At 40.9% G+C, this 16,819-nt stretch overlaps 1 protein-coding gene across 1 annotated transcript; it reads left to right on the forward strand.

Annotated features, from left to right (window-relative positions):
* The first annotated feature begins 1,506 nt into the window (after nt 1–1,506).
* LIN7C (lin-7 homolog C, crumbs cell polarity complex component) lies at nt 1,507–14,514 on the forward strand. The gene is made up of 6 exons (XM_029963256.1): nt 1,507–1,547; nt 1,862–1,989; nt 7,103–7,221; nt 7,895–7,966; nt 8,281–8,490; nt 10,968–14,514. Exons 1-6 carry the CDS (start codon nt 1,507–1,509, stop codon nt 11,121–11,123), a joined length of 726 nt encoding a protein of 241 aa, XP_029819116.1. The 3' UTR covers nt 11,124–14,514.
* Nucleotides 14,515–16,819: the final 2,305 nt, after the last annotated feature.

The following is a 16,819-nucleotide window of genomic DNA, read 5'->3' on the forward strand; positions in this document are numbered from 1 at the left end:
GCTGATATTAAAATAAATCACAGAAGGGAGCAAGTACATCACTGTCACATTAGCAGATGCTTTGAGACCTGTTGAGAACTATTATCTTTCAAAGGAAAAAACAGAAAATGCAGACAAAATCAAAGCCAAACATAAAGAGTTATACCCTCTGAATAAATTAAGAGCATATAAGTACATGTTCTGAAGTAGTCTCCTGCTCTTTTACAGAAGAAACTCACACAGTATGTCATGCTTGTAATTACAGTGATTTAATACAGTCATTAGCCCCACAAAGAGATGAAACTGGTGCCAAACAAGAAATGTAAAGCACGTCTCACATTTCACACAGGAAGAACAACATTAACATATGTATATATATGTGTGTGTTTGTGTGTGTATCTATTATAGATAAATACAGATACACAATTTGGTATATATTATATATTTATTTATACTATTATTTTATTGTGTATTTTTATATATTTAGCTGCATGTTAATATATATTATTATACACATTATATAATAAGATCTTATATATCACAGATTATATAGTATAATAATCACAGGATCACAGAATAGTTAGGGTTGGAAGGGACCTCTGGAAATTATTCTGTCCAAGCCCCTGCCAAGGCAGATTCACCTAGAGAAGGTGACACAGGAACTTGCTCAAATGGGTTTTGAAAGTCTCCAAAGAGGGAGACCCCACGAACTCCCTGGGCAGCCTCTTCCAGTGCTCTGCTACCCTCAAAGGAAAGAAGTTCTTCCTCATGTTGAGGTGGAAGTTCCTGTGTTTAAGTTCATGGCTGTTTCTCCTTGTCCTGTCTCCAGGTACCACTGAAAAGAGTTTAGCAGCATCCTCTTGACACCTGCCTTTGATACAGATACCTGTATGTGTTGTTCTGGCCCAGGTCCCACAGTCTCTCCTCACAACAGAGATGCTCCAGACCCCTCATCATCTTTGTAGCCTCTACTGGATCCTCTCTAGCTGGCCACACTTCTCAATGCACCCCGGAAACCACTGGCCCTCCTGGCCACAAGGGCACACTGCCAGCTCACAGTCAGCTTGTCACCCACCCACATCCCAGGGCCTTCTCAGCAGAGCTGCTCTCAACTGGCTCAGCCCCCAACCTCTACTGGTACTTGGGGTTATTCCTCCCCAAGTGCACGACCCTACACTTGCCTTGGTTGAACCTCATCAAGGTTTTCTCTGCCCAACTCTCCAGCCTATCGAGGTCCCCCCCAAAAGGGAGCAGAGCCTTCAGGTGTATCAGCCACTCCCCCCAGTTTTGTATCATCAGCAAACTTGCTCAGGGTGCATTCTGTCCCTTCATCCAGGGCCTTGAGGAACAAGCTGAACAAGGCTGGACCCAGGATTGATCCCTGAGGAACACCACTGACTGCAGGCCTCCAGCTGGATTCTACTCCGCTAATCACCACCCTCTGAGCTCTGCCATTCAGCCAGTTCTTGATCCACCTCACTGTCCATTCATCTAAAATCAAAATTCACCCTGAGCTGACCTTCGAGGATGTTACGGGAAACTGCGTCCAAAGCCTTGCTGAAGTCGAGGTAGACAACATCCAGTGCTCTCCCTTTGCCAACCCGTATGTATGTGCATATATAATACATAAAGATAGTATGTGTGTGTGTACGTGTATTTATATATGTAAATATATACTTTTTTTCTGTAGATATGAATACATAACACGTTTATACTCCATCTCCAGGGGACACTCGGCACACAGAAAGATATGCCCTCGCCGAGCGGCGCTTTTAGCGTGTCCTCAGTCACCTTCAGGGATGGGGGGGGAGGGAGAAAAAAACAGGGAGAGGGCATTTTCCTACTGAAAACACGGCTGTTTTGGCGGCCCCGCGGAGTGTAGCACCCACCCCCTGGGTGCCCGGCCCCGCCCCGCCCGCCCGCCCTTCCCGGCCGGGTTGCGTCACTTCCGGCAGGGCCGGGCGGGCGGGGGCCATGGCGGCGCTGGGGAGCCGGTGCGGCTGGAGCGAGGTGAGCCCTGTCCTTGTCCCCTGTCCCTATCCCAGCCCCTGCCCTTGTCCCAGCCCCTGCCCGGCCCGGCCCCGGGCGGTCTGTCCCTGAGCCCCTGGGCCGGCCCGCGGCGGGAGCGGCGGCGATGGCCGAGCTCCTCCCGCGCAGGAGCCGAGCCGCTCCTCTCTCCTCGCTGCTCTCCTCTCCTCCGCTGCTCTCCTCTCCTCGCTGATTCGGACGCGCTTCCCTTCCCTCCTGGCTCTTTCAGCGTGCCGCTGGCACTGGCCTCTTCGGGGCTTGCTTGGCTTTCTGCAGCCCCCGGAGGGTTTTCCTCGCGTTCCAGGTCGCGGCTGGGTTTCGGGGGGTGGCACTGGCCCCGGGCCTTCTGCGGCTGAATGTGCTGAGCTTCGCTGGTGCCGGCGGCTCGGCCAGCTCTTGCTCAACCTGCCGTCTCTTTGTTTCTGTTTCTCTCGTGGGAAAACTTCATCCTGCGCGCAGCAGAATTATTACCTCTAAGTTCAAGGTGTTGGCTGTGTGCTGGTGTACTTTTTTTTTTACTAGTTTACTTTGTTTTGATGGAAGACAACTGACACGTGCAAGGGCCCCTCTGCACTTGTTCCTGATTCTGCTCAACTCCATTGCGCTCTCACGTTTATGTTTCCGTCCCGTTTTTCCAGTATACAATGATAATTTGTATTGTTAACGCATGCGGTGTGTAACTGGAATTATGAGCGAAATAGATAAAATATAGAACGTAGGTGGGTATTTTTCTGTAGTGTGTTTGTGATGTTAACCTAGGGCTTTTAAGAAACGATGATAAATTACCTTCAGTGTGATTCCTCAGTCCACAGTAGCTCAGTGAACACATGCTTCTATAACAATATACGTGATGGATTTACTGGTGTGTATTTAGGACAGATAGGGATTGGAAAATGCAATTTAAATGGGGAAATATTGCTGATAATTAGAAATCGTGTTTTTGCGAAGGAAAATAAGTAGATGGAGTGTAGGTGATTGAATGGAGTGACTGTTTTCCCATTGCCACTGCGACCACCACCTTTGCTCGTGGTGGTAGATGCTTTTTTGTAGGCATGTAACATGCAGTACGTACCCACTTTGTTTTGTTTGGTACTATCACGTTACCAGAGAGCTCAGTTTTCCTGTTTTTGCTAACCCTGCTTCCCATTCCACAAGTGAACTACTTGTAGCGCGTTGGAGTTGGTCTGTAAATAGTGACTTATGTAAGGTCTTTGCTTCCCACTGTGCAGCTCATCTACCCTCTCTGCTCCAAAGCTTGTTAATTAGGGCAGCTGCTTTGGCAGTGGATTAGTTGATCTTGAAAGGTCTGCGGAGTTAAACCTCAGGCCCCATCCTTCTTCACCTCATTACCCTGCCACTATGCTCTGTCCGTGAAAACAAACAAATCTGCAGAGTTACTTAGGGATCAGTGGAACAAAGGAGCTATTTGGTCTTCTGACATATTGATCTTTTATAAGACACGGAGAAAAAGGGAGAACCTTATAATGGACGTACAAAAGCAAGAGCTTTATTTACAGAAATAAGTAACTCTGTTAGTTGTGTGGTTTGACTGCAGATAACCTGATGATGAATCATCATCAGCTTGAGAGTGAACATCACTATTGTCGTTGGCAAAGAGCATAAGAGAAGAGAGAGCAGTGTAGGAAATGAGCTGATTTAAAATTGTTACCATATGCTTACCAGGGCAAGTGAAACTTCTTCTGTCTGTTTTCTCCTCCAAGCTGTGTTGCAAACACCGCCACCCAAATTCACTAGAGGGTCGGAATGAAGCAACAGTTAACATTTCAAAGTTATCCTTATGGTTTGGTGGTGACATGTGGTAACTCTGCATACAGCTTAGGAATCCAGACTACTTGAACATAAGCAGTGGAGGTGGTTAATCAGGAGTATCTGTGAGGATGCTGCATTTCTCCTCTTTCAGTGTTTTGTTCACGCATGTGCTTGGAGGGGTGACTTCTTGCTGGCTTTTTTTTTTTCCCCCACATTCTTTTAGTTTAAATGTGTATTTTTTTCAGGATTCCGATTTAATATACCATGATCACAAAAAATGATTTGTGAAGAACAGGCAAGTGGTATAAAAAGGATGAAAAGGTTAAGAGAAAATTGATTTTTTAGTTATGTGTGGATTCCATTTTATAGTTTGTTTGTTTGTTTGTTTTTATTTTTTTTCCCTACCTCTGGAGTTATTTCTACATTGATTCTTGTTGAAACCCAAATACTTCTGTGCTGTTCATTTTGGTCTCTGGTGCTGAGCAGTTGGCTAAGCTGTAGTGTTAGTATTGTGAGGAAGACACCTTTCAGCTGGTCATATCCAGAGCAGTAATTCAGGAGGAAGCAAATTACATCAGCACAGCAGTCAACAATCTTTTCTTGCCAAGTGTGTGTTTTGCCACTTTTTCCCAGCCAAACTAGTTCTTTCCCAAAGTGGTATTGTTGGGATGGATTGAACCCCTAGCTTTTGGCTAGCAGTGCCTCATGCAGTTCAGCAGAAGAAAGTTATGCTCAGTTGCACTTTCAGGCTGATATAATGGGACCCTCTCAGGAAGGTAAAGTAAAACAAAGTTGGGAACAAAGTGTCCTGCTAATGGGATCCATTGTCTGTATCTACCTGAGCAAGAAGTGTGGTGTGATAAAACATTTACTGAGTGCTGAGGATCCAACTTTCATGCTGTGTTTTACTGCTCTGAATTTTTACTTTATAGCAACAATTTGGCCCTTTGATCTGAAAGGCCCTTTTTTTATTAAAGTGTGTCTGCTGCTTTATTTTCATTTAAAAGGAACCCACTGTATCCTAATCACTTTTTGAAAAGCTGATTCTGTGTTCTTGGTCTGCGCTTTTTGAAAGACACGGCTTAGTTCCCAAAACAAACCAGTTTTACCTTAGGGTATAATATGCTGTGTCATTAAATGTTTTGCCTGTTGGGAGATAAAGGTAGGAAATATATGTCATTTACTGGCAAAATATGCAGGTCAGAAAACCAGAAATTATCCCATGGAGTTCTGGAGTCTTCATTTCTGCAGCTACCCTTTGGGTCAGTAGATTGCTGTCACGGTTTAAAATTTCTTGCAGTATCCTAAACAAACTGATAACAAGTTCACACACCTTGCAGCTTAACGTGGGTCGTGGACCTGAGGCTCAAGAATGTCTGTGTAGAGCTGTACTCTTCATGTGCCTGAAATAATCATTTGTCTGCAAACATCTGCATGTATTTAAATGATGGATGTGTTGTAATTTATGTGCTTGCTAGACTTTCTGCGTGAATATATGGAGTGTTGTGAGATGGAAGTGCTGCTATTGCCATTTGATCATTCTACTTCAGGCTGTTCAGTGGGAGACTTCATGAAATTAGGATAATTTGTACTGCTGTTGCCGAACACAAGGATTACTGAGAATGTTAGTTGTTTTTCATCATCTAGAATGTCTTTAATTTCACCAACTATTTCGGATTTAAAATGAAGTACAAAATACGTGTTTGGAAATTAAAAGCTTTAGAAGCATTTATTTTCATTTTGTAATTGTATAAATTGCAAAGATGCATGTCTATGTGAAATATGCATGATCTCTGTGGAACATGGGATTAGTAATTTAGCTTTTGATATTGCTTTGCTTTAGGTAACTGCTGCTTGTAAAGCTTGAAAACACTTGCCAGAAAACACCAAGTTCTCGTGGCACATAGCAACCTGAACTCTCATCTGAAATAATTTGGGTCTTGTGGCTGTGGTGATGGTACTTGAGTGTTTTTCCATGAAGGGAAAAAGTTTCCATTCCATGGATGACCAGTCTGTGAGGTTAAATTATACCTTGTTGAATCAACTGCAATGCCTGATCTTGGTGTAGTAGTCTGTAAGGTGTGTGTGATAATTCATGTCAGTGGACAGAACATCACTGTGGGCTATGTCTTGCCAGTGTACTTCACCCTGATTTCAGAACATGCACCCCACTGCCTTTTCATCATGTTATGTAAGTTCTCTCTTTTTACACTTGTTTTTTGGGAGAAGTTCATGGCTATTGCACATCTTCTGTGCTGATGTGATGCCACTGAGTAGACATGCATTCACATGAAAAATGAGTGCCTAAAGGTTAATTACAGAAAAGAAGAAAGTAATGCATTTGGGACTAGCTGTGTCCCAGACTTCATCCTTTTCTGAAATAATCTGTGCATTATTTATATAGTAGATTATTCACTGCTTCTTGACCTTTGTGATAATGAAGGTAATCCTTTCCATCTGCTTTTCTGAGAGACTGTTCTACTTCTGTTCGAGAACTTGTGCGTTTCAGAATCATCACTAATGTAGCACTTTGGAAATACAAGTGAGGGATGGGAATGTATTCAACTATTGTAGAGCTGCCAAGAGAATGTCACATTGCATTTGATGCCTGTCTTGAGTCATACTGGTGTGGAATGAAATCCTTCATGGAGTTCAGTTTCACAAAGCAGCGTTTATGAGAGTATGGACAACGTGAACTCTTAGGAACAAATTTCAAGGAACTGAAACAAAGAGGTTTGGGCTTCGGGATTCTAGACTACAGAGATATTGTCTCTCAGCTGAGGATATCAAAAGGAGTTTTGTTGGTTTTATGAGCGCTTCAGGGGGAAAAAGAATAGGCCAGATAGTTCTTAGCCCTCTAGTAGGGAAAGTACCGAGTTCAACTAATTTTTGAATGTAAAAGGAATGTTAGACAGAATATTTGACAATATTGTAGCTGGTGTTAACAAAATGCTGTCGGTGGAGTAGATGAAATACACTACCAATATATCATATGCATGTATCAGTGAAATATTTCAGTCCAATTCAAACTTTGAGGGAAAATCAGATTTACTTTATAATATGCATGTGGCAGTGACAACTCCAGATATGTTACAGAGCTGGGTTGCTGTGGTTGACTTATAAACAGTCTGAAAGTACAGTGTTTTTTGTAGCATTTTGTAAATACATGGTTTTACAGGCAATGAAATTAATGTGTGGTTTTAAGATGTATACAAGTGCACACAGACAGACTGCTGCATTAACTTAATTAAAAAAAAACAACAAACATACCTTGAATTTCCTCAGGCATTCCTCTTTACTATTGTTTTTTTTTTTTTCCCCCAAGACATCTGCAGAGCAATTGAATTGCTGGAAAAATTACAGAGAAGTGGAGAAGTGCCACCACAAAAGCTACAGGCATTGCAAAGGGTCCTTCAAAGTGAGTTCTGCAATGCTGTAAGAGAGGTAAGTTAGCATAAGCAGTTATCTTCAGCTTAAGACCAGTATGATTTCCTTTTTCCTTTTTGTACTCAGAGCAGTGAAGTGATTTTGTACTTTGTAAAAGCTGAATTTGATTTACAGAGCTTAATAGAACAAGATTTATTTTTAAATAAGTTCAAAAGAAAATAATTTGGGACGGCATAGCTGTACAAAATAATGGCTCAGGAGCAAATCACTTCTTAAAGGTTATTTTGAAAGTCTGTCCTTAGTGGCAGCTAACAGGCTGTTATCCTGTTGGAATGTAAGAATAGTCAAGGTACCAATTGCCTATTTTACTTTTAAGCCAAATCCACGTCACCTTTAGGTGGAGCCTTGGGCCACCTCATCTTCATTCTAGGTACTCTTGGAGATTTTTAGGTGTTGGAATATGCCTTGCTGTTGGTGATGATAACACCTGGAATGATTTTAAAAAATCTGTTTGTAGACACAGATGCATCTGAGTGTTTTCATCCTATGGAGGACATTGTGTTTGTTGCTTGGCAAGTCCAAGTGGTTGGCAGGCAGATGTGAGGATGTGGGTTAGCCTTCAGTGCAAGGACTCCTTGGCATTAGTATTCTCATTGCCTCTGTGTTTTCGGTTCTGTCTGTTCCTGCAGTTATTCAGTTATTTGCCACTGAAACTGTTTTGTCTCTAAAGGTGTATGAACACGTATATGAAACTGTGGATATCAGCAGTAGCCCAGAAGTTAGAGCTAATGCAACAGCAAAGGTAAAAGCCAAATATAACTTGCATAAAATTCATTACTTTGGAAGCAGAAGAAGATTATATAAAATTCTGAAGGATATTATCTAGATGTCTGATAAAATGGATAAGCTTAACGGGTTATTAAAAGGGTATAAAAAGATTTGTTATTTTTAAATTCCTTCTATTTTAATTTTATTCTTGGAGCTCTGAATTTTTCATGCTAGTGTTAGTATGTAGAGAATTAATCTCATTTGTCTTAACACTCAAGTACTTTGAGATAAAATACATTTTCAGCCTGCTCACTGTGTCTAGCTAAAGGGACTGTTTGTGTCTCACAGGCCACGGTAGCTGCTTTTGCTGCAAGTGAAGGTCATTCCCATCCCAGAGTGGTTGAGCTGCCCAAAACCGAAGAAGGTCTTGGATTCAACATCATGGGAGGCAAAGAACAAAATTCTCCAATCTATATTTCTCGAATTATCCCTGGAGGTATAGCTGACAGACACGGAGGCCTGAAACGTGGAGACCAGCTGCTTTCTGTCAACGGAGTGGTAGGAGCTGCTTTTCTCTTTACGTAGCAGTAACCACTTGTTTCCACTTGAGGGCACACAGAGAATACACATGGCACAAGCTCATTGTCTCTCAACACTGGCAGAATAGTTTCTTTCTGTCCTTACAAAAACAGCTTGCTTAGGTTTCTGTAGAGTTGTGTGCATTGAGAGTTTTAGGCTTATGCTTTAGTTATCTGTCTCAACTAGGAACTGTACGATGTATTTCAGCACTTCAGAATCTGAGGGGTTGTATAAAGGGAGTTGGAAGTATTTAGTGAAATACAAACTGCCATTATGGCTTCCTCTTTCATCCAAGTTTCATAATGCAGATTCTTATTAATATAGTCTTCTGCACCTTCTAAGGTAAGTAGTAAATTATGCTATGTTGCATTAGACTGACCAGATTGTTATTTTTCCCAATAAAAATGCTACTGCATGACAAAAGCTGTAATGAGATGGAGCTACAAGGTGATGTTACCTTAAGTTGTGTGGTATTTTTTTTCCTCCCACTTAAGTGTACTGAGCTTCAAAAGCAGGCTTTTTACTGTTTTTTAAGGAATATAGGATTTTTTTATGTGTGTCCTTTTCTGAAGAGTTACAAAAAGTGAAACAGGGAGGCTGGAAAGAGGAGATTATGGACAGGCTTTGCCTTGAGGCAGCTTTCAGTCAAATGCAAGGAAATACCTCTCAAACACTTGCTTTTGTTTACAGAGGCTCTCTGCTGGCCTAAAATTAATGTTCTCATCATTACATCTGTGAACCAAATTTTATTTTAAGACTGAGGGTCAGACTAAATCCTGGGGGTGTTTGGCACATGAAAGGAATAGTGACTTACTAGGCATCTTTTCTCTGGGAACTCCTGGCTAGCACAGATCCCCAGCATACTTGGCTCCTGACTATTACCTGGGAGTCCAGCTGGCCTTTTCGAGAGGCATAAGGGAAATCACAGCTGTAGTAGTGCAGCTGTCCTTGGCTTAACCTTCCTGTTATTTGGAAACATATTTGGAGGGGCTGGTGCAAAACTGTCTTCAGATGAGTCCTTCCTCCCCCACAGACCCTCTTAAAGACAACAGAACCACCACTCCACCCAAAGCTGAACCTGATCATCAGACAGCTGGCACAGCTAACAGTGACTGTGTTTGTGTGCATGCAGATGTATAAATGTGTGCATGGCCATTGTAAGAATACAGTGTGTGCATAAATTACTGTTGAGAATAAGATAGTCTCAGAAGAGTCACTGTCATCTGACGTTTACAGATGGACTCCTGTCGTCGTAATACACGGACAGGCATTTTCTTGTGGTGGTAATTTCTACTTTGATAAAAATGATAAAGAAAATGCCACTGCCAAGACTGCAGGGAATGTGCCTGAAGACCAGTTTTATTTTTTTCAGGTGGGAGGTCTTGAGTGTACAGCAGAATTTTAGGTGTTTTGGTATAATTAAACACAGAACTTGGTACCATCCTTTTATTACCGGTTTTAAACACAACAGCCTACACATCCACTTGAATAACAAAAGTGAAAACATTCAAATGTATGTGTTGTCTAAGTCTGATAGAAGAGAAATAACTTGGTGGTTTTTTTAACTTTTGTCTTTCTTTCTGTGAGTAACTTTATAGTAACGGGGAAACCCTCCAATCAACAGGTACATCACCTGCCTTCTAGCTTCTAGTAGCACCATTAGGAGGTAGGCTTGGGGTAGTCCTGTCGTTGTGTTTAATAGGTTTGGGAGAAATAAACTTTACTGATAAAATATGTGCTGTCCAGGAATGTGTGTTTGGATGCAGCTTTTGCGAACCGTTGCTTAAAAATTTTAGTTATATTAATCTAATCTAATTCTGAGAGTTGTTTTAGGGAAAGTATTTTTATTCTGTTCTTCCTGAGTTGGGTTAGGCTGTTCTTAATCACTTTAGAGGAAATTAACTTGAATATCTTGTGTTTACTGAGAGAGGTGTGGCACGGTAGGATAAGCACCACACTGCAGGGTGGCTGCCCCACTGCAGGCACCCGGTGTTCTGTCTTGTCATAACACAGGGTAACATCAAGAAGGCAGCAGCATCTTGCAGTAGTCTGTGGCAGCTTACTAAGCAAATGGAGGGTGGCTACTGAATTTAAAAATGCATGCCAAAAGAAGAAAAACAATACTGAATTTTAAGTAAGCATTCTCCTGACGCTGTTGATTTTTAAGTGTAATTTCATAATTGACTAGCGTTATCCTTGAAGAATTTAATTGTTCAGCACAAGATTTTTGTGCTGTTTTGTTAATGCTAGCGAGTATATTTATCATCATCTCGTTGGTTTGCTGAAGCATAAATCCTGAACGTGTGTGACGTGGTCCTTGTGCAGTCTTGAAACTAGAATACGTGTAAATAATTATAAATAATTTGCTTATATAGAAGTTGTACAAAAAAAGAAAAAAAAACGTTTTCAGAGTGTGTCTTTACTAATAACTATACTTAATGGTTTATGCTTTACAGAGTGTTGAAGGTGAACACCATGAAAAGGCTGTAGAACTGCTGAAGGCAGCCCAAGGAAAGGTTAAATTAGTTGTACGATACACGCCAAAAGTCCTGGAAGAAATGGAGTCAAGATTTGAAAAAATGAGATCGGCAAAACGCAGGCAGCAAAACTAACGTTGTATGCAATAACTTAAAGAGAAAATATATTCCTTTTACGTATTCTAGTTTCTTTGTGACTCAGTTGATCCAATGCCTGGGCTACAAAAACCCCGTCCTTTTCATAGAATCACGGAACGATTGAGGTTGGAGGGACTCCTGGAGATCCAGTCCACCACGCCCTCAGCTCAGAGGAGGGCCAGCTAGAGCAGGTTGCTCAGGACTGTGACATGCTGGGTTTTTAAGCATCTCTAAGGATGGAGGCTCCAGAAGATCTCTGGGCAGCCTGTTCTAGTGCTTTGCTCTCCCTTACACCATGAAAGTCCATTTTTAGTTTAAATAGAGCTTCCAGTATTTCCACTTGTGCCCATTGCCTCTTGTCCAGTCACTGGATTCTACTGAGAAGAGTTTGGCTCTTTAGTTACTCCTCCCTTTCAGGCATTTACACAGGTTGGTAAGATCACCCCTGAGCCTTCTCTTCTCCGGGTGAGACAATCCCAGTTCTCTCAACTTCTCCTTGTCTGTAAGATGCTCCAATCACTTAATCACCTTTGTGGCCCTTCACGGAACTCACTCTTGTACACCCATTTCTGTAATGAACCGGGGAGCCCAAAACTGGACCCAGCGCTTGTGTCTCACCAAGACTGAGCAGAGAGGGAGGATCCCCCTCCCTCAGCCTGCTGGCAGTGCTTTTCCCAGTGCAGACCAGGAGACTGCCGGGCTGCTCCGCTGCCAGGGCGCTCGGTGGCTCAGGGCTTGCTGCTGCTCTGCCAGGCTGCTTTGCAGCTGGTCAGTCCCCCAGTCTGTGCTGGTGTGTTGGGTTATTTCCCCCACGCTGGGTGTAGGCCTTTGCACTTTGCTGAACTTTGTGGGGTTCTTGTTTGCCCGTTTCTCCAGCCTGCTGAGGTCCCTTTGAGTGGCTCGCTGAGAGCGTGATCTGTCCCGTCACCCGGGTTGTTAATGAGGACAGACAACAGTTTGGACCCCAGTACAGCCCCTGGGGTGCATCAGTAGTGACTGGCATCTGGCAGGACACTGTGCCACTGATCACAAACCCTCAGCAGTTTCAGAATGTTTTCAGGCTCCACGTGTTTCACAGTTTAAGAGGAATGTGTACTTTTAAAATGGCCTAAAATACCCTGAAAAAACATACACGGTGATATTTCTATTGATTTTTATTTTTTTTTAATAAGTTTCATGTCAGACCTTTAAGCAAGAAAACGAATTTACAGGTTTTTCAAAGGCATTTAATAAGACATACTGGTACAATCGGCATCCCTTTTTTCCTGTTCTCTTTTGGCATAACATAGAATCTGCAGGGGTTTTTGCTGAATGACTTTTGGAAAAAAAATTCTTATGTAGCAGTATTTTGGCACTTTTCTTAAGAATATGTTGTATATCGACTTTAAACCTAATCACAATCTACTGTGTAGCTGATAATGATACCAGATTTTGTAATGTTTTGGTGAATACGTTGTTTTTACACTTCTGCTAAATTGTAATTCATTATTCTGGAAATTGTATTACCTCTCCTGTAAATAATTTACAGTTGGTGTTCTCATATAATGATTTTGTAATAGCCAACATTTACAAATTTGCAACAATCATTCCTGTAACTTATATTATTTTGTACTAATTTTAAAGCAGTTAAGGGGAAAAATATGACTGTTGTATGCAGTTCTGGATTGACTCTCTAGATGTATTTTTATATTGAGAAACAGAAGGTATATTAATGCAGTGCAAAAGAATTCCAGATGTTTCCCTGACTTTCTGCTGTTTAAAAGAATTATTCATCTTTACTGTCATACCTCTCTTATCTTTTTCATATCTTCTATTGTAGTCTTATCTACACACTGAATGTGTTGGTCCTGCAGTAGTTAGTACCTAAATTACTGATTGTTATATTTATAAGAGTAAAATGTTCTGAGTCTTAAATGCCAGGTTACTGTGACATGTGAACTTGTCTGGGGTTTTATTACTGACTGCTTCTGACTTGGAGGATTCTTGTTTGTGCTACAGAAGTACTACATCACCACTGCTAAGTGAGGACATCTCCATCTGTAAGCAGTTGATGTCTTATCTCATGCATGCTTGGTGGTGGCATGGGTTTCGTGTGCCCTCTTGGAGAAAATTTCTGGACAGAGATTCACTTTTTGGAATCTACCAGGTTTGATGCTGTACTTGTGTAGTTTAGGTTTGGGGTTTGGATTTGTTTTGGTTTGGGTTTTTTTCGAGCTTAACCTTTTGGTATGTATCTAGGATTAACTTCATTGTCTGCTGGGTGTCTGTTCACTTGTATGGCAGCTCTGAGTCCTTCCTGTTAGTAATTTGATTTTTAGAGGCTTAAACTGAAAAGTGCAGTTCTTGCTGTGTGGCTAGTCTGATTTCACATGGGGCAGTATGTGAAAGGAAAAAGGAAACAGCTAGTGATCTGAAAATGGCAGCATGAAGCTTGTGCTTTGTCAGGTGAGCTATTCGAAAATAAAAAAAAAAAAAATGTGATTGCTACAGGCAAGTGAGAAATGTGATTGCCTCCTGCATGTTTGTAAGCATGGTAAGCCTGCAAAAAGAAATTTCGAAGATACTGGTGATTTGAAAATTCAGTATAAATATTTATCAGCTAGATGACATTGAGCACTGAATTGCATGGTTCGTTATGTGTCATAGGCCTCTTTCAAAAGGCCTCATGTTACTGATACAACCATGATGTTGAATTGTATATTTTTATGGAACAACTGATGTTTAAAGTATTGAGACCAAAATCATTAGTCAGATCAATTGTGGATGTGTTTTAATTTAATTGTAAATTAGTAGAGGTTTGTTTTAGAGCCATATATAAATATATATATAATATAGAAAGGTATGGATACAAGATAGAAATGTGCATTTTACAACCTGTATCCCTTGTGTTACTGAACAAAGAGGTGTGTTTTGTTACTCTAATGAAATACTTACTCTAGTGCAGCTAGAGCTGTTAAATGCAGTAGCATTTTCATTCTGAATTGTGAATTGAATTCAAATGTGTAGCATTTGGATACAGTTTGTCAACTACTACAAAATGTGGGGAGGTGTATCTGGGCATATAAATAGTACATGTAGAATTTGATAAGATGTTTTTTAAATTGCAATAACGAAAAAATGAATAACAGACAACTAGTTGTCATCTTTTAATACTATGAAAACCCTTTAGTAATAAGGAAAGGGTGGATTAAAATATGCCAAGAAACTTGATCTCTGTTACTACTGAGCAGTGCCTGTACTGTGTTAATATGCAGTCCCTACACACTTGGCACACTTGGGTGTGCAAACAGATTAAGAAGAGGTATCATTTCTGGAAGTAACTTCTGCATCTGTTGCTGCTGTGAGGGATCTTTGGTTTTATCAACAGAAAAATAAAAGTTAAATCTCACACGCGTTGTGATTGTGTGTTTTTCTTCCAACTTGCCATTCTGAGTACAGGTTTCAGACTGCTGTAACCTCCAGGGCACAACATGAGCACCCTGCACGGGTGTGGGTGTCCAAAGAGGAACTTTAAATCTGTGGTAGTTTGTTCTCCTGATTGTTTATGGGTCTTCTGTTTCCTACCCCGGCGTTTTCTGATTTGCTGGAGAAAATCAGAATGCTCTGAAGTATGTATAGTAGCTTGGACTTCCTGCTTTTTTGAGACCTCCTTAGTCTCAGCTACATAAACTTGTTATTCTCAATCAGATATCTTTTAATTGTTCGAAGCAAGCATCTCAAGTAATGAGATGCTGAATTTCTGTAAGTCCTTGTTTAAAGAATTGTAAGATGATTAGAAAAATGTACCTGGAGTTAAGAATTGAGATAAAAGATGGAGAAAATGCTTCAGTTCTGAATGTTAAATAATGGAGGGGAGTGGGTTTTTTTGTTGTTGTTGTGAGAGGTTTTTTTGATTGCTTTTGGTTTTTTTAAAAAAAAACACAGTAGGCTGGACTGTGAATTGGAAATATATGCAGAAATATTTATGTGAATATCTGATGTAGAGGATTAATAATACTTGAAATAAAAAACAGACATTTTCAGTTTTATTTTAAAATCAAACAATTTCCATGACCGGGCTTGTGCCATTGATGTAAGTCAAAAAGCAAAGTGCATTGTCAAAGGAGTTGCAATGGTGCAAGGAAAGAGTGAGACTGTAGTTGGTAGATAAACATTGGAATTAAAGGGAATTCCAAGGTATAGAGCAGTATGGGTTTCTGTGATTCTTTGTCTTCTAAAAGCCCGATGAGAAGTTGGTTTCAGAGCAGAGTCTGGGTTGCAGCGCTCACTTTTACAGGGAAGTTGTCCTTGGAGAGTCTTCAGAGGGCACACTCAACACAAGACATCTGAAATTCAGAAGTGTGCCTCAGGATAAAATGGGCAGCTAGTTCTGGTGATAAAAAAACCAAGAAAACTGCAACAAAAGTTCTAGGGAAGCCTTTTAAAATTAAGTTAGAAGTAATTTGAAGTTTTGATGTGCTGCTGTTTCTTCTTGCTTTAGAGGCACAGGTTTAGAGTGACAAAAACATGAAAAATAAAACAAGCTCTGCATCTCTCGCCTTTGTTGGGTTTTGTTGTGTGGTTCTTTGGTTGGTTGGTTGGTTTGGGGTTTTTTTTGGTGGGGGGGAGATGAGTAAATTGGGTATTTTATTGTTAGGTTTAAAATCAAATCTGCTGCTCTGACACATGCTAATCATTTCTTCCCCACTCCTCAAAAAAAAAAAAAAAAAGGAAGGAGCCTTGTCACACACTGCAAGGCTTAAAAAACTGGATCTATTAATTCCAAATAGAGCAATCCTCATATCTCTGTATGACTTTTGTATCTATTTAGTTTTATCATTTGCTGTATTGATAAATCCTGTCTATATAAAGAATGGCTCCCGTTAGTATAAAAGCTGGAGTGAGATGGATACATTCCAATATTACTGGGCATTTATGTTCAGTCTTTTAAAACCTTATATGGAAATTGTGTCCTGTTGAGAAACAGTGATATTTGAACAGTCATTTTCTCCTTCTAGAGTAAATTTCCATGTCCCCTTCCCCCCATTTTTTTCTAAATAGAATATTTTTCTGTCTGGTTAATCTCACTGGGTAGTATAGAAGGCAAACACGGCTCTGAAAATTACTCAGGGTTTTGTATGAAGTTACTGAATTATTTTTTTTACATCGTATTGTCTGTTTTAGACATTCAAGACCTATTTCTTTCATGTTTCTTTCTGATTTCTCCTTGCTTTCTAGAAAATAGACTGGGAGGGGGAGGGAAAGGGGGGGAACCTGGAGAAACAAGTGCCGCCCTCCCAACCCGACCAAAAACGTCCAAAGGTAAGTACAAGCACCTGTGCCTGGTTCTTATCTAATCACACTCTGCTTCCCTGCCTGAGCAGCACAGCAGCATTGTCTGAATAAAATCTAATCATTGGTGGAGACTGGATGGCTAACAGCAGGGAAATAAGTCACCAGGCCTTTCACCTGCTTCAAGGGCCTGGAAGTAAAAGGCAAAAGTTAGTGATTTATTGTATTCCTGGCATTGCAGCAGCACCTGGAAGTCCTAGGTTTGAGTTGGGGTTTGAAAATGGCCACTGTTTTCTGTTTGTGTATTAATTTCCACTCTTGTAAATGAGAGTGAGATAACAGTGGCCTACTTTGCCTTCCTGCGCCATTACAAAAATATGGGAAATAAAGACCAGAGCAGCTCAGCAGTGTCAGAAAGAGTA

The sequence above is a fragment of the Manacus vitellinus genome, unplaced genomic scaffold (assembly GCF_001715985.3).
Source record: "Manacus vitellinus isolate BGI_N305 unplaced genomic scaffold, ASM171598v3 scaffold_57_pilon, whole genome shotgun sequence".
Taxonomy (NCBI): Eukaryota; Metazoa; Chordata; class Aves; order Passeriformes; family Pipridae; genus Manacus; species Manacus vitellinus.